Source organism: Corvus hawaiiensis, chromosome 1 (assembly GCF_020740725.1).
Source record: "Corvus hawaiiensis isolate bCorHaw1 chromosome 1, bCorHaw1.pri.cur, whole genome shotgun sequence".
NCBI lineage: Eukaryota > Metazoa > Chordata > Aves > Passeriformes > Corvidae > Corvus > Corvus hawaiiensis.
Window position 1 is genome coordinate 14,688,948 of NC_063213.1, and position 25,924 is coordinate 14,714,871.

General features: G+C 37.8%; 1 protein-coding gene across 10 annotated transcripts in view; it reads left to right on the forward strand.

The window, feature by feature from the left end:
- The window catches only part of ARHGAP12 (Rho GTPase activating protein 12), a 76,296-nt gene that overhangs the window by 10,069 nt on the left and 40,303 nt on the right, over window positions 1-25,924 (forward strand). For 9 of the 10 annotated variants that reach the window (XM_048293715.1, XM_048293706.1, XM_048293639.1 and 6 more), the window contains one exon: window positions 22,659-22,922. The exons of the other annotated variant lie outside the window; for it this stretch is intronic. In XM_048293715.1, the coding sequence (XP_048149672.1) occupies window positions 22,659-22,922 (264 nt within the window). The remainder of the gene's footprint in view (window positions 1-22,658; window positions 22,923-25,924) is intronic. 10 annotated transcript variants of the gene reach the window in all.

Below are 25,924 nucleotides of genomic sequence, written 5' to 3' on the forward strand. Positions count from 1 at the left end.
AAGATTAAATACATGGTGCTGTCTTAATGTTACTTTTTATGCTTATTAAAAGTTACTTTTAGCAGCAAGCTGATTTTAATCATTATAAATATAGACAGTGACCTATTTGCAAAGATTGTTCTGTCTTTCATCCTCTTTAGTAATTGACTATTGCATAAACTGTGAAGCACTAAAGGGGATTATCACTAGGATGGCTGTTTTGCTTTGGTTAATTCTGAGTAGTAAAGATCTTGAAGAGCTCTTTCTGTCTTGCCTTTGCAATTTCTGTGGGATTGCAGTAACTTTTTAATCAGGAAAACAATATTTTGTGTTTCTGTAGATGTCAGATCACATCTTCTGGAGATCTGGGCATTCTTGGCTCTGTCACTGGTGGCAAATCATTGGTGTTAGACTGCCTTGCTGGTCAAACATTAAACCTCTGAAATAAATGGCTATCACTGTTTTGTGGGGCACAGAATTAGTTTGCTTCTACGAAAAGAAATTTCATGCTGTTTATTTTATTTCATTCATTTGTCCAAGAGATGAGTAATTCGACAGTATGAAGGAAGCATGCAAGATTTTTTCTTAATAAAACTGAACATGTTCATGATGATATGTATAATGTAATAGTTTGAATTATGTTTTAAGTACCATCCTTTAATCTCTTAACTTCTTAAAAACAGCATTTGTTATTCTAATGATGTTAAATGCTGAAATACGCCCATTATAATGAGGCGAAGAATAGCTTTCAATGACAAGGGACTAAAAGCTTTATAATTTAAGGAGTTTTATAAAACATTAATTTAATTTTTTTTTTTTTTTTTGTAATTTCAGTAGCTGCTGCTGGAACTTTGTAAACAGCTTGAAATGTTTGCTAAATTACACTAAAAACTCAAAGGTTCTGGACAGATAATATTAGGGAATACTTTCCCTGGCTGGTTTTGTATATGTAGGGGTGGGGGGGGTTTCCTACACAGCGTCAACAGGTCTGGGTGGTTTCACTTTACAGTGGTGCTGTTTGTGACCAGCTTGGTCTCTGTAGTTTTAATATGTAAGTCAGGTAGCAGATAGTTCTCCTTCTTGGTCCAGGTGACTGATTCTGGATTTAGGTACCCTAAAATGAGAAGCCCCTGTGTGTCACTAATACTGCCTACAGCCGATATCCCATTTGCTCCTCTGAACATCCCTGCTGCAAATCAGATTGACCTTCCTTAAAAAAATAAACAGCAAGCACAAGTGTTATCTCTATGAGGCAGTTGTCAGAAAATCATGACCTATGAGACAAGTTGGTTTTAGTTGACTGGCTTGTTCTAATACTGGTGTTTGAATGCTCAGCTGACTAAGCTACAGATCTCCTTGGTACATGCAGTTTCATGTTGTGCTTTCAGAATTGAAACGAACATCTAATGCACTGTTAAAATTCTGCAAGTGCCAACACAGTCTTTTGACTCTTGCACCCGTATTTACCTTAATATCATGCAGAAAACGATGAAATGGAACTTCCAGTGCACTGACTTACATGAATAAACCTGTGCCTTTAATCCTGGTGGAATTACTTACTAGCTCAAACAAAGCTCAAGCTGCACTACTTAAGGAATAACAGTCATAATATGGAATTGATTTTTCTGTTTTTATCTAGAAAAGTGTAATTTCTAGTGTATAATGTGAGTTTTGGTGCATGCTGTCCCACCTGCCTTTTCTTTTGAATTAGTGCCAAGTGCCAGCCTCAGCAGGGTGATGACAGAACCTTTAGGGATGATGGAGTAAATGCTTAAATAGGAAAGCAGCCGTAGGAAAAGGAATGGGTGTTTTGTCTCACTGCTGCCGAAGTTGAAAGCAGCTGGAGATACTGGGACTTGCTTTTTCTCTTTGGCAGTGCTTCTGTCATTTGAAGTAGGGACATAGAAAAGACTGTAATAGGTAAAACTCTGCTTGAGACTGTTTTGAGAATAGTTGATCATATCTTGTTCTCTCACATAGCTCTGGGTACAAACAATTGCTTTTGCTATGTCTTTACCTGGTTACACTTTAGGCAGTTGTTTGATATTGCAGTGCTTGCCTATAGAACAAAGGTGCTGTTATTCTGTAGAATCCTAAAGAAAGTATCATTTGTTTCACAGCAGTATGACAAAATGGCAGGGAACGTATGACTCTGTAGAATAAAATGCAAAACACTTTTCCCCTTTTTTTTAGGCAGCTCTCTGGAATAGTAGACATTTGTGCTTAAAAAAAAGAAAGCAAAATCTGTGCATATCTAGCACCCAAGCAGCTGATATGTCTCTGACATGCCTTGCTAGGTATGTTTGATTTAAAAACGATAGAGAGAAGTAGGTTTTGCCTTTATGTGGAGTTTGTTATAAAGCTAAGGACAATAATTTTGGACAAACCAGTCTTTCAGGATAATAAGAACTGAGGATTTTCAAATGACTTCTGTGATTGTGAGTAACTGGACAATGTACTGTTAGATTACGTGTATCAATTCTGAATTTAGCCTGTCTTAATAGGACTTCTGACCTAGTTCTTGGGAAAGACAGTAGATTTCTAATAGATTATGGTTCTATTCTGGTAGATGTGAAAGTGCTAGGTTAGTGCAGAGAGGCATTCAAACAAGCATAGAGAGTGTCTGTAGTAGGAAATGGTGCAAAACAAAAATGCAGAATGCAAATTTGATGGTGTTTCTGTGTTCTAAATAACAGGCAGTTGCCGACCTCTCTCTCGTTGAAAAGGAAGTGTAATAGTGCTGAAAACAGTGTAGAAGAACACAAGCAGAGACATGGAACAGTTCCATGAAGGCTTTGCAGAAATCTTACATGAGAGTGGGTGCACTTAGTGTTGCATGCACAGGACTCCTGACTTCAAGGTTGTTTGTTGCTGAAATGTCTGAGGGATTGTTGAGAAGTAAAGAAGCCTTAATTTTGGTATATTCCCCCTCCCCCCCATCTTTTGATAGTTTGTATCTGCTTGTCCTGTCTTTGTAAACTCTTTTGGCAGAGATTTGGTGCTTGTGTACAATGATGCTGTGAAGACTGTCATGGGTGTTTGGAGTCTGTATTTTAATTCATTCCAGTAAGTTTTGTGAATGAAAGCTAGAAGTTGAGGAGCTGTCTGAATGAATTTAGGTTATTACTTATGTTGAGTTTTGATGTTACATTATCTGGCTTCAACTTCTGCTTGTAATCAAAATCATGATTAGAAACGTAGACTCCTATTTTAAATCTGGAATTACATGTTACATTTTGAATTTCAATATGAACCTTTTAAAATGGTTTGCCTAAGGCTTCTGGATGATCTTCAGATCATCTAGTTAAATGAAATAACTTCCCTCTATTTTGTTTAAATGCAGTGCTGAGGAGCAGAATTTTATGTGTGTTTTCTGGTAGTGTGTAGTGTACACAGTTGCCATCTTTTGCTTTTGTGGGTTATTGTTCAGCTGAATCACTTTGCTCTAGTCACCACCTGGCTCTGCAAATATTTATTTCCAGTGCTGCAGGGAGGTGGTGGTGCTGGCCTAAGCAGTGTTGTGACGAGTGTGTCAATAGCCTGTAAGTAACTCCTTTATGGCAACCTGAATAGTCACAGTCTAGTGCAAAGTCAGCAGATCTGATGGACTCGAGGACACATTTGTCTTTTTAGTGTCACTGATGTGATGGGACTCATGGAACAAGTGTCCTTATGTAATACTGTAATAAAATGTTATGTCTGATAGAAACAAAAATACAATTAACAAACTTTCTGGACTCTCAACTGGTTGGTTGATGTGTCTAGTAATATTGCATGGACGTTTTTTTTCTAGAGAGCTTGAAAGATCACTGGGATATTGTTTAGAAATGATTAATGGTACAACAGAAATGTTACAGTGTTGCACATAACTATTGTTTGTCTTTTAAGTATTTAGAAGAAGGTTTATCCTGCAGTAAAGTGTTGTAACAGTAAATGAGGTTCTTGAGTGACTTTGCTTTTCCTGCTGAAATTGAATACAGGTGCTCCCTCCTCCCCCCAACCTCACCACTGAACTTCTATCAATGTGCTTGGCACTATCCATATCAGTTCTTGGTTATCTGCATCCAGTTGGAAAAGCTAATAGATGTTTGTCATGCATAACTGTATTGTGCTTTAGGCACAGGGGACTATTAATGTGTGTGGATATGTAAGTATATAGTTTTATTCTCTGTATATATGGGATATAAAAGAAAACCAGGTGCAACTGTTCTGTTTCTTGATCTTGATTTGCATCTCATACAGTGTGACTGCCAACTTTAAGCTTCCTCACAAAAACTTCATGAGATGTACTCATCAGTACTGTCTTTTTTCTGTCATCCAGATAAGTCCATTTGTCCTGGCTGTGACTTTGTACTGATCATCCCTCCTGGGTGCTGCAATCTAACTTGTAATGGCATTTTCATCCTTCCCTGAGGCTTTGTGCTTTTCCTGCTGTAGTATGTGTTAGCTCATGGGCACGAGCACCACAGAGTATGCCAGAGGACTGCAGCGCTTCCTCCCGGCGGGCTTTTCACAGCCAGGCTCTGTGGCTGCCTTGCTTTAGGCAGGGAGCTGGAGCTTGAGAAGAGGCAGCGTGGCCCTGTCAGTGGCCCAGTGGTCACACACCGCTGTCCCTCTGACCCTCTGCTCATCGCTCATCCACTCGCTGAGCTCATCTGCTCTCTTGTGCCTATGGCAGCTCCTCATCAGTCACCCACTGCAGCCTCCTCAGTAAAAGCTACAGCCTTCAGCTTCACTTGCTTTCCTTCCTCTTGCCTTTGCCAGCCTGAAGGGTTACGCTTATGTGACTGCCTGAGGAGACATACAGAGTGAGGGAAGTTAAACTTGAGATAGTTTTTCTTTTTATTCTTCCATGCCTCAGTCTCAAAGAGATGCCTGTCTTGGTGTTTCACAAGGTTGGGAGCACTTGTTCCCATAGCAGGAACATGGAACATGCCAACCCACAGGTTGGCATCCCTAAAGGTTCTGTTGTCACCCTGCTGAGGCTGGCACTTGGCACTAATTCAAAAGAAAAGGCAGGTGGGACAGCATGCACCAAAACTCACATTACACACTAGAAATTACACTTTTCTAGATAAAATCAGCAGGTTGTGGGTTGTGATGCACCAAGGTGTAAATTTTACTTTCAAGTTTTGTTTACTTTTCAGTTAATTATTTATGTAAAAACTGTATTGCATCCCTTTTTGCTGCTGTCACAGTCAGTTGATCAAAACTTAGATACATACTTGGGCTTGTGGTTTTGTTTGTTTGTTTGTTTTTATGGAAAAACAGAAAAATCCAAATCCCAAGTGCTGTGCTAAAAATCTAGCTCTAAACTCTCTTATTCTTCTTTTCTTGTTTTGTAAATCTTTAAAGCCTCAGCAGATTGTGTCCAAACTTAAGGTGTGATGATACTCTGTACAGCATTTGGGAAGGCTGTAAAAGAGCTCTTTCCAGCTGCTGCAGGTCTTTGGTGTGCTGTTTATTAAAACAATTGAAGTGAACGTTGTGGTAGGATGATACTACACTGAAAAATTCTTTCTCTGCAGTCAATTTTCTGAGGAAAGTAGCTGGAAGAGCTGTATTTAAATTCTGTGTCCATAGATGGTCTCAGGAATTCTGTGTGCTTATCCTTCTCTCGCATCATCGCTGTCTATCCATAAACTGCTGGTTTGCTTCTCAGAGAATTTTATGTTAAATGGTGATTTGAGCCCTGAGCCAACCTTTTATGTTGTCTTTGGTATGGTTGGATCTGCTTGAGTGCAGCCTCAGAATTACAAAGTAAATAAAATTCCACAAATACTGAATCTTTTTATATCTTCTTAACTGCCATCTGAAACAAAAATTGCTGGTTTAATATCTAATTTCATTGAAGTAAAGTGGTAGTTGCAGATTAACGTTTTAATGCTGAAACACGAAATTCAATGACAAAGGTATACTTCATTTTCTGGATACTGATTTGCAGAAATAGCTGTTATTGAAAATGAAAGACATTCTTGCTAGTGTAAGGAAAATAAAGGGGAAGAAAAACTGCAGAAATGCATGGCTGAGTGTTTCATGCTTTCTGTCCTTACACTGAGTGCCAACAAACTGTCTGCAAGTAGAGAGAAACAGACGAAGAAATACAGTCAAAGAACAAATACTTCTATTTTCAGTAGTTGTAGGGAGGAAAAAAGATGCAACCTGGTTGAGATTCCCGTGAGAATTTTATTGCTTTGCTTAATTCTGCTGTAAGCAGCTGACTATTTCTGTGATTTTGAGAAAAGTCTTTAACTATACAATTGTGTACTTGCCTTTAGCATTTTAAAAAGCCCTCAAAAGTGATCTTAAAAAAATCTCTAACTTCTTTTAAGTTAGGCACAGTGGGTTGAATATACTTCTAAAAATATTTCTCCTGCTATTCAGTATACTTTTGCAGAACAGTGTTAAAACTCGAGTGAACGTAGCCTGTTCTAGCTCAGTTCAAAGTTGAAAATTGAAAATATCTTAGCAGCACCATGGCATAATTATGTACAGGCTTCTTTTTGTGTGGTCTTAAACTGAGGGAAATATTCGTTCTCTGCTCAAAATTTGAAACACCTCATACTAATATATAAATATGCTAACTGATAACACTTATTTTATTCATCCTATTACATCTTTTAAGGCAAAATTTTAAACTGAAGTCTTGACCTAATCTTCTCTCTATGTCTCCTCTGGCATGAGACTTGGCTTTCTAGTTTATCCTTCATTACCAGAAAAAATGTTACACATGATGTAATAGGAGGTATTCTTTGTCCTAAGTCATTAAAATACATGAGATTGAGGGGGTTCAAGCAGCACTAACAAAACTTAAAGAGTTTTGCTTGCGTGCTGTAGCATGTATATTGTCTTGAGAATAGAGGCAGTGTCTTGGGAATTTAGAAGGACTTGTGGCATTTTGTCTTAATTCTTTATATCTCTCTCCCCTCCAATATAAATGAAGGATGCTGATAAATGTGGGATTTTTATTGTTTATTTAGAAACTTCAACATGCAAACTAAACAGCTGAGTAATTATGCATACTAGAGGTGACAATACATAAAGAGCCTGTTAAGAGCCCAACTGACAATGGGAATTTAATTTTAAAACACTTCTCTAGTGGAGTTGTGAACTTTATTTCCATAAGTGCCAAAATCTGAAGTATTTTTCCTGGTCAGAGGAGTTTAAAACACAAAATACATATAAAGTATTGGAAAAACAAGAAATATATTCATTTTAATGTCAAGCATTTTCTCCATCTATTGCTTTTTACCTTAAGGCTTGTTTGCTTCAGGCAGGCCAGTGAATGTCCTGCTCCAATATAGTGGGGGACGGAGGATTCCAAAGTAATGCAGTGTCCTAAAATACCAAAGACTCCTTTGAAAATGAAATTGTAATCTCTTCTCTGAGTTGTTATACAGTGACTTTGTCTTGCACCTCGTAAAAAAAGTCTTGCTGTCTGTCATAGAACCCACTAATTATATTCAGCGTTACACAGTAAACATGTGAGAGGATACTCGATCTGAATACAGATTTAAGAAAAGATAATCTAATACAGAGACTAGTGGGTTTTAAAGATAGGAAAGTCTAATGTGTTGACTGTTGCTTGAAATCTGCCAGGTGAAAATGAATTTTGATTTTTAAAATAATGAAATTTTAGATTATTTATTTTAATAATAAGATAAATGAGTAAGTGGGAACATGATGTCTTAATTTTAATTTAACAATTTAAAAGATTATTTGTTAGCTGAAATTGTTTAAATATGTTAAAATTTATGAATAGTGTGGGGAAAATGGCTTTTGTATCATCTCTAAGCTTCAGTCTTTCTTGAGGGAGGCTTATGTGGAGAAAGAAGCCTATGGAAACAAGCAATCAAAAAGCATATCAAACAGCTTCTTGGTCTGAATATTCTTCATATTGAAGGATCTTCTCATATTTATGCATTATGCTAAGAATCTCAATAAAGGGATGATTTACAAGTGATTTTTTTTTTAAATTGATACTTTTAACTTCTTGAAGCTACTAGATGCATTTTGTCATGGTATGCCAACCATTACAAGCTCTATACTGCTGTGGCAAAAGGGGGCATAAAACTTCAGTTTCTGCTCAAAATAGATGAATCTATATGCTAAAATGAAAAGTATGTGTTCTTAGCAGAGTTTAGCAGTTTAACATCTCCCTGCATTCCTCTGAGGGGATTTATGGCTGCAAGGCTCATCTTGAAGCTTGAGGCTTCACTGGAGGTTTTGTTATGATTGCTGTACTGTTGCTGTGCCAGATTGTTTGCCCATCCTCTAATCCCCCATTTCAAGGGCAATCTGAAATGCACAGCTATAACACTTCCAGTAAGTGTTATTTAGAAGATACAGCTAATCACTCTCCACACTCAATTACTGCTCTTGTGGAGACAAAAGCATTTGCAGCAATGTTAGCCTAAAGCCTATTCAGGCTTTATTTATATCGACTTCAATTTCCCAACAAGGTTTATATCTTTAATATACCTGTTGTACTATGTAACTGGTGTGACTGAACAGCAGAATCATAACATTCATCGAGCAGAATAAGCTGTACTGACAGCAGTGTTGCAGAAGGCTCTCTGGGCAGTGGACTGATCCGTTTTCAGCACTGTTACTCTACAGATCCTTGTGGGACCTGGAACCTGGAGCTCCTACAATGCCTGCAGTTGCATAATTCACCTTTGTATAGGAGCTGAACGGAAATCTCCGTGGAAAACAACGTAGAAATCAATGGCAAAGTATTCTTGTATCCAGTAATTCTAAATACGTTAATTTTTCTGGCTGTTTTATTAATGGAAAAATTATTGCTTTTCCAGAAATAGCAATGCTTTAAATGTCACTTGTTTGTGATATTCTGCTTTATCTAAATCATCAAATAAATGCAACAGGCATCTGAAGGTGTGCCATTTACTCATGACCATTGTAGAAAAATAACATGCCCTTTATCCTAGTGTATATTTCTCTTGAATGCTCCCAGCAAGTTCAGCTTCCATTCCACCTCTGTTTTCTGCAGATGAACACCTGCTTTCTGTCAGCTTGCAAGAACAGCTTCATGTGCTGAGCATTACTATATACTCTAGCGTACATATACGTCCTTTAAAGCATTTTTTTTTTCCTGACAGCTTGGCAGATAGTGCTGCCATACTTTATTATACTTGTAGTTTCAATGAGAATGTTCTCTAAAGGCTGGTGGCTCCAGCTGATCCGCTGAATGCTGAGCACGGAATTATAATTCAGCAGCATGGGGGAGGGCTGTGCTTGCTGTGGCGGGCACAGGGCACCGCTTACTGCCTGTTGCTTAATCAGCATGAAACTATTAGCAAATTCTTGCCGTCTCAGCCATAATGTACTGCTAATAGGTTTGCTTTATTGCATAGGACACTCAAAAAAGCCTGGAATGTTTTAGTAATATTGAGTAAGCATAACATTCTTCTTAATGAAGTTTGACAGTGTTTCCAGAACTCCCTCACACTGTATGTCAAGAGTACCATAATGCATTCCTGTGTACAAAGCGCTGGTAATTTATTGTGTCTTTCTTAATGCAAGTCTTCTTACATGAAAGCTTTTAACATAATTTTAAATTCTAGTGTGTTTTACAAAATAGATTCCTGGCAACAAAAGCATCTGTATATAATTAGTCCATTTAAACATACTCTCTACATTTAGTCACAGTTTTACATTTGTCAGAAGACTTTGTAAATGCTACTTCAGTGAAAAAAAAAAATCACAGAAATTATTTGGGGTTTTTAAAATTAATTTAGATTACATCTTACCCCCCAGTATTTTGGAACGTGCTTTGTAATCTGGAGCATGCAGTGCACAGGGGAATGTGTGTGCTAGTGTGGCCTCTTTCACTTGGATCATCAGGAGTAAGTTTCAGAGTGGGTTAGTGCCAGATATCTGAATCCTACTTCCTTTTTCCTTCCTGTCTTTTGTTTAGGGGCAGTATTTTCTTTTTAGGGCAGTTTAATAAGTCCTTCATTTTATTGATGAATTGGAATGAATCTCTGATATCTAGGGCTTGAGGTGATTTTCAGTTTTTCTTGTCAGCAGTGAAAAACGGTGTTGCATGGCAGAAAGAACTCAATTACATCAGTTCATTGTACTTTTAGTGAGTCTTACAATCATGGGAGAAGCGAGAAGGATGACTGTGTTTTCCCGCTCCCCGGTGTGGTACCAGTCAGCCCAGGCGGTCTGCATGATGGGCAGGGATGTGACAAAGAACTCTGCTTCCTATTTTTATTGCAGGCTCTGGTTCACTTACAGCTGCTCTCACTCATTTCTCTTACTTGTGAGAGTCTTATCTCATTCCTGGAGCCCAGAATGCCAAAAAGGTTTTATGGTGTTAATCCAGCAGTGCTGCTCGTAGTCAGAATGACTCCACTTTGAAGGCAGTGCCGTCCCTGGGAAGACCAGATGCAATCTTTATGATCAGTGCATCTTTAGCAGACCCTGTCTGGATTGATATAAGTGTGGCAGCAGGCCTTGGGAGATGGAGTCTACTTCAAATATCAGTATATTTGACCCCCTTCCCACACACCACCACCTCATTTCTGGCAGGCTGTTACCTCCTTGTTTCTGCTCTTCATAAGGGGTCTTTCATCCTCAAACTTTGAGAAGGATCTGCCAACAAGCAGGGGCATTTCTGTTAAACATTTAATTACAGTGATGTTCATGCTTGTCTGAGTGAAGGAAGTCCACACAGAAAACTGGGGTAAGACTTTTTGTGTGTATGTGGGTGTCCTATTACTTACACAGTTGGCATCTACAGCAAACACAGCATTTTATGTTGAATAGATAGTACCAAGCTTTTTAATTGTTCTGCAGTCCATGTAAGACATAAGGGACTTTTGGAACATGTTCTGACACCCGTTTTGTAACACATACCAATGGACATAATGCAATAATTTTCTGTGTGAAACCTGTAACTGGGTTATGTTTAAGGAATATTGTTGGAAGAGGAGAGATACTCAGATTTAGTTTTGGCTTTTGAGGGTGGATAGCTGTGCTGAGCTTCTGGGGGAATTGGTGATGTGCCCATTCATTATTGTTCTTTGAATATTGTGGCATACGCTCTTTCTCTCCCCTTTTTTTAAGTAAGTTTCTAGACCATGTGACACGCTGCCTTAGTCCCTTCACCAGTTCTTTCATTTAAGATAGAATAGACATGCTATAGGCAGCATGCATAGATGCTATTTTGTGGTTCTTTCTCGGTTACTGTGGTATACAATCCACAGAATTTTCTTTATCCTAATGGCAACGTAGAAGTTATATTTGAACTGTGAAAATTACAATTAACTGCTTCTCAACAGATGAATACTGGATTTTAGATTGCTGGATTGCGCTGCATTTCTCAGAAGCATAAAGAAGTTAAGCAAAAGCCCCAAAGCTCAGTTCATTTAGTTTGCAAGACCTCTATTTTGTATTACAAAATGCAGCTTGTTTCATCATTTGCTTATTTGCAACTTCTCAGGGAAGAAAAATGACTTGAAGTTTCCTGTCAGTGCTGCAGCTGTGAAATCGAACTGGGGGAAATGGCCACAGGTCATAACTACTCTTAATTAAACATGTGTGGTTTGCCAGCTCATAACATTTTGGGGTTGTTTTTGCAAATTGTACGTGGGAATTGACTTAACAGCTGCAATTCTGAGGATAATGAAGTTGATAATTCACAGTCAGGGGAGAAGCACAGTTGAAGCACAAGCATTCCCACTTGTTGGCACATTTCAGGATATTGCTTTGGGTGACTTAAATTCTGTGCTGGAAAGTTTTTTAGTATAGAGATGATTTTACTGCCTTTTTGATCATCTCTGAATGTGGAAGTGGGTTTTTTCCATTGTTGAACTTGCTTGCTCTGAAAAAATATGTATTAATCCCACAAAGTATAGCACTGTGTATATTTTCTTGTCTGATTTGTTTTGCATCTTATTAATTTTTTGGGGTTAACCTCAGTGAACAGGACAGGATCACTATAAGGTTGACATGACTGAAAATGGGGGTGTGTCCCTATTTTTTTTCTGAAATCAGAGAAGTTTGATTGTCTGTAACTCATCCCTCAGATTTGTGGGAATGTCTGAAATTGGAAGGATGATTAGACCCAGTGGCAGCTTCTTGTTTTATCCATGCCAGTTTTGCTACAGGTTGAAGAAAATTGTCCTTAAATTTTTCTTTTGGGGGGGAGGGGAGAGAAAATTTCCTCTTTCCTTACTGGTATGATTTTATAACACTTCTGGGCTTTAACTTATTTTGAGTATTGAGATACCCTAGTGGTTTGCAGAGGAGAGGAGAATATGGCACCTTTCCCTGCTTAAATTGATTTAAGATATTCCCACCATTCCTGACCCAGGTTTTTCTACTAAAAATTAATACTAGCAATATTTTTTAGTTTTTCAAGAAGCTGTGAGGAAAATGTTTTATTTTATGCTCCATAGGTAAAGTATTCCACATGTTAGATTTCATGTTAAAACAGTTTTTCTCAAAATGCTGACAAAAACATGTTCTTCAGAATTCAGTGTTTGCATTCCAAGTGCGGGACTTAAGCTAGTAAACAAAATATCCTTCTCTTTTCACTCTTATCTTTCATCCTACTGCTGTATTCTGTACTCTGAGGTGACAGGAAGAGCTATCCTTAGTCATCTCAAAAATATTTGTTATTCTCTGCCTGAGCTACTTGGGGTACTTATTTCCTTCTTTGACAGCATGAGGCCTCTTCTACTTCAGTTTTTTAATGCTCCAATCACCATGGTACTGTACTGTTCTTTCTTATAGGCTACTGATTTTCCTTAAGAAAAAACAAGGACTAAAACCCAACATTTCAGTTGTGCATACTTGTACAATAAATCAGCTTCTTACTGTATACTTTAAATAGCTTCTCCATTTGTTTCAAACTTCAGATGTGAACGTGCTGCTTTTCAGGATGAGGGTTACAGATTTGTAATGCAACCTTGTTTACAAAGCCTTGTGAGAAAGGAAAATGGAGAACAACTGCATTATGGTTCTTTCTCACTGCATAGGGACAGAAGCAGGAATACCATAAGTGCTATTGAAGGTTGTGGGCTGAACTGCACTTAAACTTTCAAGGAAAGTTCCCTGTTTTCCTGATCAGGGTGTTGCAAAATTTAATTCTTTGTTCCATACATAAGTAACTTCCCCCCCCCTTCATTCTAGCCATTTTTTTTTTCCTGTCCCTGCGAGAAATAGACACTTCTTTACTTATTATTGTTTCTATAACTGATTCTGGTTTAGTTACTTGAAGATAATTCCTTCTCTCAGCCACCTTTGGAATTTAATTAGGCAGCTAAACCTCCTTAAGAACTAACAGAGAGGTTCTGAAAGAGAAGGTTCTGCTCTCCTGCTGCCTTAGTCAGACACTTCAGAGGTGTCTCTGGCTGACCTTGCAGTGACCTGCAAACACCTAAGGAGTCTAAATATGGGAGGGATTTTTGTTTGTGGGGTTTTGTTTGTTTTGTTTTTAAAGTCTCAATGGGGTTAATTTATTGCCATTCCTGTTTCTTTCCATCCCTTTCCTGCAGCATCACATCAGCATCAGGGGTGCAAATGGCAAGGGAGATGGGATTGCTCCTTTTGGTAGCCAGTGGCCAGTAGGCCAGCATAGCTAGGTCTTAAAAATGTATCATCAATCTTTTATTTTCTGAAACAGATAAATTTGTGTTTTTTCTTGTTTTCTAAACTGTGAGTTTAGAATGGCTGAGTCCATTGAACTATGTGCTTTATTAATTTGGTTACATGAACCGAATTAGCAAAGGCATTTGCTGAACTCCTGGTATAAGCAGAAGTGTCAGTGTTGCTTCTGCATTCTGCACAAAAGAAATTCTTTGCTTGTGTGCATGGGTAGTTAGGGTAACTAACACATTTAAAATGGCAAGTTACTTTTCTCTTGGCTTCCCTTTCTGCTAAGATGAGCAAACCAGTTTTTTCAAAAGGAAAAAGTGAAAAAACGCTCTTTGTTTTTTCTAATAGTAGATATTCTGATGTGTTAAAAAGGATAGCTCATGAAAAACATTGCCTGAAGTTAGAAACATGGACTTTGTTTGTACAGACTTAAGAACATCCTGAGATTCTTATTTCCCTAATCCAAGTTTTTTATACCAGTGTGTGAATACATTACTTAATGAACAGATTTTATCATGATTTTTCTAGACTTTGGGGTGTATTATTTGTGTTTTGGATTGTAAAGGTATAGAGTTAGCATTACAGTATGTCAAGTGTGGTTCTTCAAATCATGTATTTTGAAATTGTTCAGCCAGTCAGGATCCCTGGAACATGCTTTTTCAGGTGTTGCTGTTGATAAATTGAGAAGTCTTGAAGCTTGTTTCCCAAGATTTAATACGATGTTTATGGAAGTTAATGTGAATAGCTACAGCTACATTGGCTCTTTCTGAAGTTTATTCCCAAGTGGGACAGTGTAATCAAGGAAATTGCCCTCTGGAGTTTTGGGGTACATGAGAGGTATAGTAGCTTGTGGATGGTAGTTGCATGTAATAAGCTCAGGGAATGCTTGGAGAGGCAAATGTGGAGGGTAGCAGGGTATAAAGTGACTGGAGCCTACCAGTTGCACAACAGAAAGTATTACTATTAATATATTAGTAAGGCAAATCAACAGATGCCATTCTAGTATCTGATTTGATACTTTGCTTCCTAGGCCAGATAACTGTGTTCTTCACTGGGGTTTGCTACCTTAATTAATCCCCTAAGATATTTCCAGTATCCCAGTAAGTGTGCTCATACATCAGCTGTGCTCATACTGTTTGAATACTGGTGATGTTCTGCAGCTGCATATGTTACTAAAAACTTCTAAGTGTTGCAGATCATAAGCTCAGGAAGGTATTTTGAAATTATTCTAACACCTAACAAAGAACTACTACTGTAACAAACGCTTGCAGAATTTGCTGCCACGAACAACATTTGGTGAAGCTGAGTTTCACACAAGTGAAATCTGCTTTTGCAGCAGAGTAAAAGGACAGCAGCTGTAAACTGTGTGGGAGTTGTGCATTTTCTTTTCAAGTGTTTGGAATTAAATACCCTTTCTAACAGAACACAGATTTGATGACTGCTCTGTTTTAGAACTGTCTCTTGCAAATTGTTATTTTCTCTATTTTTTCAAGAATCCCCAACTATCTACTGTGAAAGTGAACCATTATAATACACATATAGAGGTTAAAAATTCTTAATTGTTCTGGGGTTTTCCTCCTATTTCTAATAGTAGACTATTACAGTTTTTGCTCTACTGAATGATGGGGATTTGGTAACTTGTGTGGTAGTATTTAGACTTCATTCTGTTTATTCAAGTGGTTCTCAAACTATCTTTTAGGGATTTGAGCTTGCTCAGTACTACAACTTCAGTAACTTGGGGAATTTTATCAGAGGTGGTGTTTACTTTCCCATCTACACTTTTCATGGGTTCCTGGCTTTACACTACTTTGTGTAAGCACTGGACCCTCAAAAGTACACTTAAAGGCTATGGGATCTGTACTTTTGAAAATGTAAAGTGTAGAAAAAATTGCTATGCAGTTTGAAGTTACTATAATGGAAAGTTTTGCATGACCTTTAGTCTATTACGAGTTCAATTAATATCATTCTACACTATTCCTACAGTAATATTTCATAGGAGCTAACTTCTTAGATGTGCTGTTTCTGTAATGGATACAGCATAGAAGTGTTCCATGAAGATCTTAATAATCTGTCCTTAAGAATACTTTCACCTTTCTGAGGCAAATGAGATGCACAGCTATACATTAAACCAGTTAAAATAGTAAATGGTTTGATGAGTGAGGAATCTCCCCTACTTCTGAAACTTTGATTATTCTGCTGTAACAGTTCTAAAACAACTGAACAGCTTGTTGTGCTCTTGGGATGCTTCCTATCTGAAAAGCAGTACCTATTGGCCTATTGCAGGATAATTTTACACTGGAGAGAGCAAGCTAGGCTTTTCTTGTGTTTTCTTAGTGTATTATCTTGGTTTTTATAGAATATGTCCTTGAGAGACATCACAGATTATTCCCAACAGCTTTATTATTCTCATGTCTGCATTCAGACATGTACTGTGGTCTCCACAGAGCTCAGGAATTGACAGCAGTTAAATAAAATGCAGAAGCAACTTGAAATTAACTTCCATAAAAGTGGAGAAAAAAATAAACATGTAAATCTCCTTCTGTATGGCATATCCAGGTTGTTCAAGATACGGACTAAATTTCTGAATTAGGTTACAGATAACTATATTATGTGTGTTGAAAGTATCAGTATTTGATCTGGTGAAGTGAACAGGGAGGAACAGGAGTGGAGGAAATTTACTGTCTGACTTTCCAACATTGTCAAATTTGGCCACTCTTTCCTAGCTGGGGTCAGCTTGCTGTGTAAGCATGTATGACATAAAAGTGTTTCATATGGTATTGAAATTTTCTGCTATAGGAAAAGCGGCCCTGACTATGTCCTTGGACAAAAGCTTTTTTATGGAAGGGAGAAGCTAGATTGTGCAAGTGGCAAAGTACGAGTATGGTAAACACTGTCATCTTTGTGCATGTTTTACAAAGGATCCCATTGTAAGATCTTATTTCCATTTTTTAAAATATTTGACATCACTGTTGCAGTCCTTCAGTATACTTTTTTTATTGCTATAAACTTCCTACATTCGTATGTAATAGTTTGCTCATGCAGTGAGCAACTGCAGAAATTTGAATGGGAAATTTGCAGAGCATGCAGGGAAAAAAAGGTTTTCCATCAATTTTCTTTGATCGGTCATTTATGATGGATGATCTGGGAGTGGTCTCTGGTACTCCAAGACCCAGCCAAGTGCTCCCTCCTGTCACAGGCTGTGTCCTGCTGCTGCAGCCAGTTTCCATTTAAGTTCCCAAGTGTTGTGAATGTGGTGGAAGCAGCCACCTTTCGCTTTCTGTGCTGCAGGATTTTGCAATACAATTAAATAAATCATTATCTTGATGAGTATGAAAATAATTTAAGTCATTTCTTTTGGCCTGAAAGGGAAGGGAATGTATTTAGTTTGAGGGGCTTTTTGTTATGCACCTAGATATTGGCAGATTGCAGTAGCACTAGATAAAGATTTATATTTTCACCAACTATAGGAATTTTTTTTTGTGTTATGAGAGAGCTAAAACAGAAGGGAACCTACATAGCTGAAATAACACAAGTACATTCTGGGAACCCTGATGTCCTATGTACTAAGACTCTGTTTCATAATATGGTTTCATTAAACAAAATATTAATAGAAATAGATATAATAAAATTAATTGTATGCAACTATCTCCAGTAATAGAAGGAAGTAATATTTCAGCCTGTAATTCAGTGTAAGTAACATACAAAATTTCCTGAAAGATAAAATTAGCAAAGGTGAATCATACTTAACTGTTTTCAGCCTAATGAAAAGTTACTGACTAGCCATTAAAAAATTATTTTGAATCTATCTGCTTAATTTTTAAATGGGACACTTTAAACATTTAACCATTGAATGGCCTTTATTAGGCAGATATTTTGAATGATTTGTATGGGATGATTTTAATTCTGTATTGCTTTTCAATGTCCTATGTTTTTCTTACACTTTATAACAGCAAATCAACTGAGCACAAGAATTTCAGTGCAGTTAAATAACACTTGCATTACTATAGCTTGTCTGAAATTTATTATCGGCTGTTAACAGGCTTATAATATTTACTCTCATTGTTTTATATGTTCCTTAGACTTACAGTGTGAATTATCCAGCCTGTGTTGGAGAAGGATAGAGCACAAAAAATTGTTTCAGTTCCCCTTTCAATTTGGCTCGTTAAATTAGTTTGCTCTATTCACCTCTGAGGTAGTAGAAGACTCACTGAAAAATCTCCCTCGTGGGTTTTTGGGTATAAATTGTAAATATAACTGTATCTGTTAGAAAGAAAATAGAGTCCAGAACATGTTCGTAAAAATATAAACCAAAAGCAGAAAGAGGAAGGAAAAGATGAGCTAATTATTCCAGTCGAAGCTGTCACTTTATGAAAATGAAACTGTAGAGTTCTTGAGATTTCTTTTGTGTCATTCCTGTTGAATAAAGCTGGTATTGAAGTCCCTGGCCTTCCTAAAAGGACAATGGCAATTCCTTGGCAAGAAGCTCAGTTGTTGAGGGAACTGGGATGCTTCTTTCCCAGTCTCAGGATGCTGTGGGATTTGCCTGTTCTCCTTTCTTCAGCTTGCTGTTGCAGAGACAGTATTCCCTTACTTTCTTCAGTATAATGTTGCTCTTTTGCATGAGTATGGACAATCTGCTGCTTCTAACTTCATAAAGGGTATTGAGATTTGCCTTTACTTTTTTTTTTTTGAGGTTCTTAATTTTTAGCAGTTATTTACAGCAATCTGAATGCTGCTGCTGGAATGAAAGCTTTTGCATTCAGGTTTATAACATTAGGAGAAGCTGCAAATAGAGGCACGACAGCGAAAGCAATTCGATGTGTGCTAGGTCATGTTTTGCAGGCTAGCATTGCAGTCATTCTTTAGGCAGTTGTTATGTTCTAGAAGCTTTTGTCTTGAATTTATGTTCTACAAAAGGAAAAAGGTAATTACCAGTTACAAGCAAACTTTGTTTTCTGGCTTTTTGTTGCTGGCATACTATGCTCCTTCACAAGGTACTTTTCATTACCAGAATGTGTACATTTGCTTTCCATTGCACTGAGTTCAGGTTTCCAGCGGCCTGATAGCATATCTGTGGCCTTTGTTAAAATGTTGACTGTTCATTCATGAATGATTAACAGGTTGTTTTTTTTAAAGGCCCATATCTGCTTCCTACTGTGCCAGTATAAAAACTGTGTTCTGAAAATGCTGTGTGTGCAGTCTCTGTTTGAAGAATGCTGTGTGTTGATCCTGGAAACTTTGTCCTGCCTGCATGAAACTCTTCCTTATCAATTAGCAAGGATTTAGTGCTAGCAGACTTTTCTGAGAGACTGGGGTTAAATGTGGCAGATTTCTACAGTATTATACAGAGCATTACTGAGCTCTGGGAGAGGTCCTTATGTTGTTGAAGTTGCCAGAGTGCTTAATGGCTGCACAATTTTCATTCAGGTTGTAGTGTCATGGAAGTATTTTTGCTTTCTAATTTTCCTACATCACTTTTCTAGCAAGAGTCCTTCACTGTTCTTAGGAGGAGAAAGCAACATGAAAATGTCTGAAATCCATATCAAATAGCAAATGAATGTTGAAATGTTTGGAGTATAAGGCATTTTGTGTGTGCATGCATGGGCATGTTGAAGGACGTGTTCTTGCAATTCTGATAATGTGAAGGCACGGAGTCTCTTTGTGAACATTTAATTCCATGTTTATGAGCATTCAGAGTTTGATAGAGCAGAAAAAGCCCTCAGGGAGGGAAGTTCTTGCTGGAAGTCCTGTTTAGCATTTAGTATGTATTTAAATCTCGCTTAACTGTGTATGTCTGGTTTTGGGCATACACCCATGGAAGTGATCAGAAACTCTTTTAATCTAGGTAATGCTTTGTCTGTTCTTATTAATATGGTCAGTGAGTAATGATTTTGATAAATGAAAGTTAAATTAATGTGCTTTTTGGTTTGAAACTATTCAAGTTCTTTGCAGTACTCAGTTGTGAACTCACGAAATGTTCATCTGAAAGGAAAGGGGGAGGTGGTGCAGTGCCCGGGAGCTTCACAGGGACATCCACTCTGACCTGCCTGTGGAACTCCCCTTCCCAGCTTGAGGGTTCGGGGCAAGGGGGGATTGACCTTCCTGCCATCACTGGCGTAGAATGTACACTAATGATGATTTCAGGAAACTCTGAACTTCTAAAAAACTGTTTCTGTTATCAATAAATAAGAAACTCTTGACAAAATCAGCCTTGGTAAGGTTGGGTGCTGTTGAACTGAGCACAATCACAGACACAACAACATACCTCCTTGCATGGCTTGGGGTATGAGGAAGTTTCGTTGTGTGCTACAAGGTTATTTAAAATAGTTCCTGATAACAAAGTCGTATTCCTCAAAGATGTACTTATGATCTAAGCTGTGTGTTTTAGTCAGATTGGTGGCTTTGCATTTTCTTAATGCTTCACTGAAAGCAGTAACTTCCAGGTACCTTTTTAAAATCATGCAGTTCTCCCTGAAACATCTGTCAGAAGAGAAAACAACAGGGAATAAAAGTAGCTGGAGGGTTGTCCAGGCAGGACAGCTATAGCTGTCTTGTTTGTTGCTCAGGACAAAATTGTCTTTTCCTTGAAAATCAGGAATTGGCATATTGAGTTTGGAAGCACTAAGCATTCAGAAGAAAATCCCTCATTACACTTCCATATCTTGTTACTGTTTTAAACATAACTATGCTGCCCAAGTTATGTGGCAGTACTTCAGCTGCGAGCTCCCAGTATTGGCTGAGCACATCTGTGTCCTGCAGTTTCATCTGGAGTTGTGCTGGTTATAATGCTGAAATGGTTGAAAACTTCAGTGTGAGGCCTCTGAGCCATACTCCTACGTGTTGCTTGAGAAAATGTTTGAAAAACTATACCAAGCATTCTGTGTCACAGGCTTTCTATTTGGAAAACACTTCTATTAATACACAGAACTGTTCTTTTAATGATGGTACTTAACTGTCTTAATTAAAACAAAAAAGCAGCTGTTAAATGCGGGCCAGACAGGAAAGCTGCCTTACTGCATTGTGTAGAAGAGGAGGAGGTGAGGGTTGTGCAAGCCACCAGCGCCCCACGGCAGCAGCCAGGGTGCTTGGTGGTGCCACTTTTGCCACTTCCTTAAAACAGAGGAAGGAGCTGGAGGTTTGTGCGTTCTGTGGAGTCATTTCAATGACAAACCCCGTGGTTTCATGGCAGGGTGGTTCGTGTGGGAGATGCAGCTCTGCAGGCTCTTAGGACACCAAGAGAGAAACGGTGCTCTTGAACGAGGAGGCATCAAGATTACTGCCCCAGCATCCCAGTGAATTGGTTCATCCTTGAAGATGGTAGTGGTGCTTTGTTCACAGTAGTATTGTTTATGCTCTTAGTGCTCTCAAGATCAACTCTACCAAAGGCAGCTGTTCTACCCTCCTCACAAAAGGAAAAAAAAAAAAAAAAAAAAAAAAAAAAAGGAAAAAAAATAAAGGCAGGTGTGATTTGGATGGTAGAAAAATAGCCTTTTATTTTAATCAAGTTTTGTTACAGATTTTTCCTAGTTGGTTTTGGCTCTCTGATTTTGCCAGGACTGCAGGTTTTTTTTTTTCAGGACTTGTGGTTTGCCTTAGATGTACTGTACTTGCTATAGTTAGTAAGCTGTGTTGTCTCTTTTAAAGGCACGCAAAACAAGCCCATGCCCGTTATAATCTCATTAAGTTCCTCTCTAGATGTTTCCCCCTTTGGTTGTGGATATTGCCCATATTTGGTTCTACCTATGGTGCAATCAGTTTATATCTGATTGTGTGGTATGATATTCTGTCTTGCCTGAGCAAACCCAGATAATTTATGATTAGATGTGGCCTAGATTAGCATCTTATGATTTTAATGTTTAAAAGTACATTATAAAAGATCTTTTATGTAATGCAATAGCAACAGGAGGCACAAGGACTTGCCTACAGCAAAACTGCTCATTTAAAACCAAGGGGATGGTATAAATTGTATACATCTTTCCTTTAGAGTGCTTAAAAATTGTACCCCAAAATATAGAAATGGCAGTGCATTACCAGGAAACTCTTTAATTTGATTTAATAACTAGCTGCTTTCCCAATCTTATAATCACAGCTCTCACGAAAACACATGCTCTTACATTCTGCATGGTGTGTTTGTATTAGACTTTAAAAATTGAACGTCTGAAGCTTTATTTCTCTTCTAAGCACCATAGTGGCTCATTTGGAAGTATTTGTGGTTTCAGTAAGTTCTGTGGTGTTTTAACTGTAATTTCTGCTGGCTGTCATGTTAGCAAACTGCTTATTTGTAAGAAATTGTCATTAGTGTTTTGTTTTCTTGTAGGTGTTTGTTTTACTTTTGTGCATGTATGTGAAAAAAATCAGGTGGATAAGAATATCCACTTAATTTCTACAAGAAGAGAGGGGTAATTGAAACACTTGGTGATGTTGCCCAAAATATTTTTAAGTAAGCATGTTTGAAAAGGCATACAGGTAAACCATCCAGGTGTTTTTCAGAGTTTCTTAGTCACAACATTGTGCTCGTCTTTCTGACTGAGCTGCCTCTTTAGACCTTGCTGAGAATACAAAAGTGCTGCTTTACATTCACCATCGCTCTATTAACAGTGAGGTGGAAAGGTTGGGGAGCAATCTTTGCCTAACAAGTGGCATCTCAGAAATGCTGTGTATTGTCTTGAACAAGATCACATTTCTTACAGTTTCTGAGCAGTACTTGAACTGTAAAGCTGAAGTTTTTCTGCAAGACATGACAAGCATATAATTTTTTGATGACGATTCCAGTGTATTTCAAATCCACTGTAAGACATAATTATCAGCTGTCATCTGCAGAAATGCTGAAAAATTGGTTCAGTATTAAATAAATATAGTTTGTGATATCTACCTTAGAATTAAGAATCTAATGTTCTTTCACCCCAGCATTTTGTGGCTGTCCTTTGTGCTTTTGTACTTAACCAAAAAAAAAAGGAGTTTGTTGGTTTGTTTTACTACTGTATTCTGATTTGTAAGGGAGCACTCGAAAATTCATTTGCTCGTTAACAGTGCATTTCTTCTCTCAATAGCCAACTACTCCACCAAGCCAAGGGAGGCCTGATTCACCAGTTTATGCTAATTTACAAGAACTGAAAATATCTCAGTCTGCACTTCCACCACTACCTACAAGTGCTCCAGTCCAAATAAATGGGGAATGGGAAACCCATAAAGATACAACAGGACGCTGTTATTACTACAACAGAGGATCACAGGAACGAACCTGGAAACCTCCACGGTGGGCCCGAGATGCAAGCATTAATAAAGGGGATTCCCAGAGCCATGCAGATCATGAGGTAGTTCCTTCTGAGATCAAAAGCAATGAGATTGTAATGCATATGAATGGTCTTTTGCTGTGGAATTTGGTACCTCTGAGTGTCAAGGAGTGTCTTCCTTTGTCTTTTTGGTTATATGTCCTGGTATGAAGCAGCCAACAGTTTCACTTGAGTTGCTTTTGTGTACAAGAATGTGTACATAAACTGTGTGCAAGAGTAGTAACTTGTAAAAATGCCTGTAAAGACAGCCCCATAGCAGATATTGCTGCTTTTGACTAGATTATGTTCAGGCCATTAACATATTCTTTAGATATATCAATGGATTTTTTTTTCATTATGTAAAAGTTTTGCTTTTGCAAAGCCTTTTGGCAAAGCTTTGCTACTGATCTTGCTTGAGACAGTTGAAGCTCACCAAGAAGTTATTTATGTTAAAAGATGATTTGGACTAATATTTGAGGTGCCAATTTATTCTGTGCAGCCAGTTGCTAGGGAAAGCCTGATGGTGGGTTGTGTTTATCTGAACTGCAGTGGTTCAGATAAAGCAAAGGAGTAATTGGAAGATGGATACTTCTATTTAGATATGCTTAAAGTAGTGCTCTTGTGTCCAAACAGTATTGAGGTTAACCAGTTTCCTGATGGAGAGAAAAAGCAAATATTTATCAAGAACTCTTCTACATATTTCACTTCTATATACCCTTTTCAAATATATATACAGTTTTGGTGAATTTTCTCCTGCGCCAGCTGTATATAGTCTCTCTATATATCCAATATATATATAAAAACTTTAAACCCAGAGTTTAGTTTTAAAATTTAATTGTGGACTGCTCAAAAATTTTTGATTGCTGCAGGCCTGTCACAAAAGTCTACCTCTGGAAAGGTAGGAACAGGAACAGGAGAGGAAAGGGAAAAGGAAACCTTTCATTTCTTTTGGCAATGGCCTTCACAGCAGCCATGACATCCACAAGCATTTAAATAGCTAAATTTTCTTGCCACAGGAGAATGGCAGCAACAGGCAGACAGATGTAATATTTATGCCTGTCCCTTTGTTATCTCTGGCGATGGTCTCTTAATTTATCACTGACTGTTCTTTTGCTGGATAAGACTGGTTTTAGTCTGGATAAGGTGCTTGCTTTTTTGAGTAGTAATTCTCCTTGTCGTAAGTGTAACTGGTTTTCTCATTGTTGTAGTTCTTCCTTCTTTTCATGGAAGGACTTGCAAGAATTATTCCTCCCTCCCCATCTGCAAGCAGTCCCTCTGACTCTTGCTCATACGTCTGTACCATCACTTCACCACGTGGTTGCATCTTCAGAACACTTGATTTTTTAATTTATTTTTTAAAATTGCCCATAATTTCTTTCATCTCAGTTCTTCTGTTTGTTTGTGATGCGTCAGGTATCACAAGTTGGCCATCAGACAGTTACGTCTATCAAGTTTTCAGTCTTTGTGAAACTGATGGATGATACATGTTTTGATTTTCAACTAGACACTAAGTCTGTATTTCCAGTAGCATAAGCTCCTTAGGTAATTTGTGTCTTGACTGGGTTATCAAGATATGAGTCTGGGGAGAGATACATGTTGCACGGTCATGTCAATCCACTTACCAGCAGTCATGTGTTGATTTTGAAGCTGTCTTTCCCCCACCACTCTCCCTTCTTTCCTTTCGTGTTCTGCATTTGGGAACATACTTCGCACCCCACCGTTCGTGTTCCCTTTTGGAACCTCTGGGTACTTAATCCAATACAGAGTGTAAAGGCTGAGATCCAAGCCTAAGCTACCGTAAAATGTAGGGCATCCCAAATTTTGTCTGATTAGGAAAAACTAGAGCTCACATGTCTTAATTATTATAAGTTAACTTTTATACTAGTCTGAGTTACACTCTTTAAATAAAAAAGGAGTATGTGCAGAAGGATTAAATCCTAGTTTCTACTGATTGTCCTCAGAGGAGCTTGTGTTGTATTAGGTAGCAAAATGAAAAGTGATGTAAAAATGAGAACTGAGTGATCACATATGCTAATATCTGAGTAATATATGAAATGTGACATAGTTTATAGTTGGTCTTCGAATTTTGTGATTCGGAAATTGAATTTTATTGGATAATTAGAAAGAGGCAGAATTGTACCTTATTTGCCAAAGTAGGTGGTCACAGACATGGCACAAAGAAAATAGTTGTAGGTCATGACAGTTAAATGGATGTTACATGTTACATGGATGGGATGTGGGGAAGCAGTGAAGTCCTATCAACAGGGCCTGTAAGAAAGTGTATAAGATTTTGGAATTACAGATAAAATGTATTAGAGGCAGTGACCTGTTAATGTATTTGAGGAAGGAGTGCTTAACAGTAACTAGGAGAAATGAGTCAAGTGAAGTGATTCACTTAAGTTGAACTGTGAAAGGAATGAGGCAAACCCCTAATACCTAGATAGGAGATCATAATATGAAGTAGACATCCACAAATTACCCAACAGCTGTTGAAAAGAAAATGGGATTTAACTGAATATCAAACCTAGAATTTAAATCATGTGATCAGAATGAGATTTCATTCCATGTTTTTTTGTTTCAAAATAAACAAACAGTAATAAAGGGATGGTAGCTTCCTTAATTAGTATTCTTCCTGATTACTTTCACTTTCACAAGTAGTAGTAACATTAAAAGCTAGACTGGTTAAGTGATAGAAGGAAGACAGATAGCTGTTCCTATTAATTGCATGGGGATGAACTGGTCTCTGCCCCCGGGAATTTTTTATGTAAATGGAAAAAAGCCAAGAATGACAATAGAAGCAATGATGTGGGGGACTTTTTCTATAATTCCCTTTAATGTCACAGCAAAGTTCTTATAAGGTGTGAGGGGCAGCTGTCTGCTTAAGATGGCTTTATTTGTGGTGTAGTATAACTGAGGATGAGACAAGATAAAGCACGGACAATATGAAAAAAACATGTAGGCAGTTAATGCTGAAAAAGTGTTGAAAATGAAATTGACAGCTGAGGGACAAGGAATACCTTAGCTTGGTAAAATTTGTAACAACT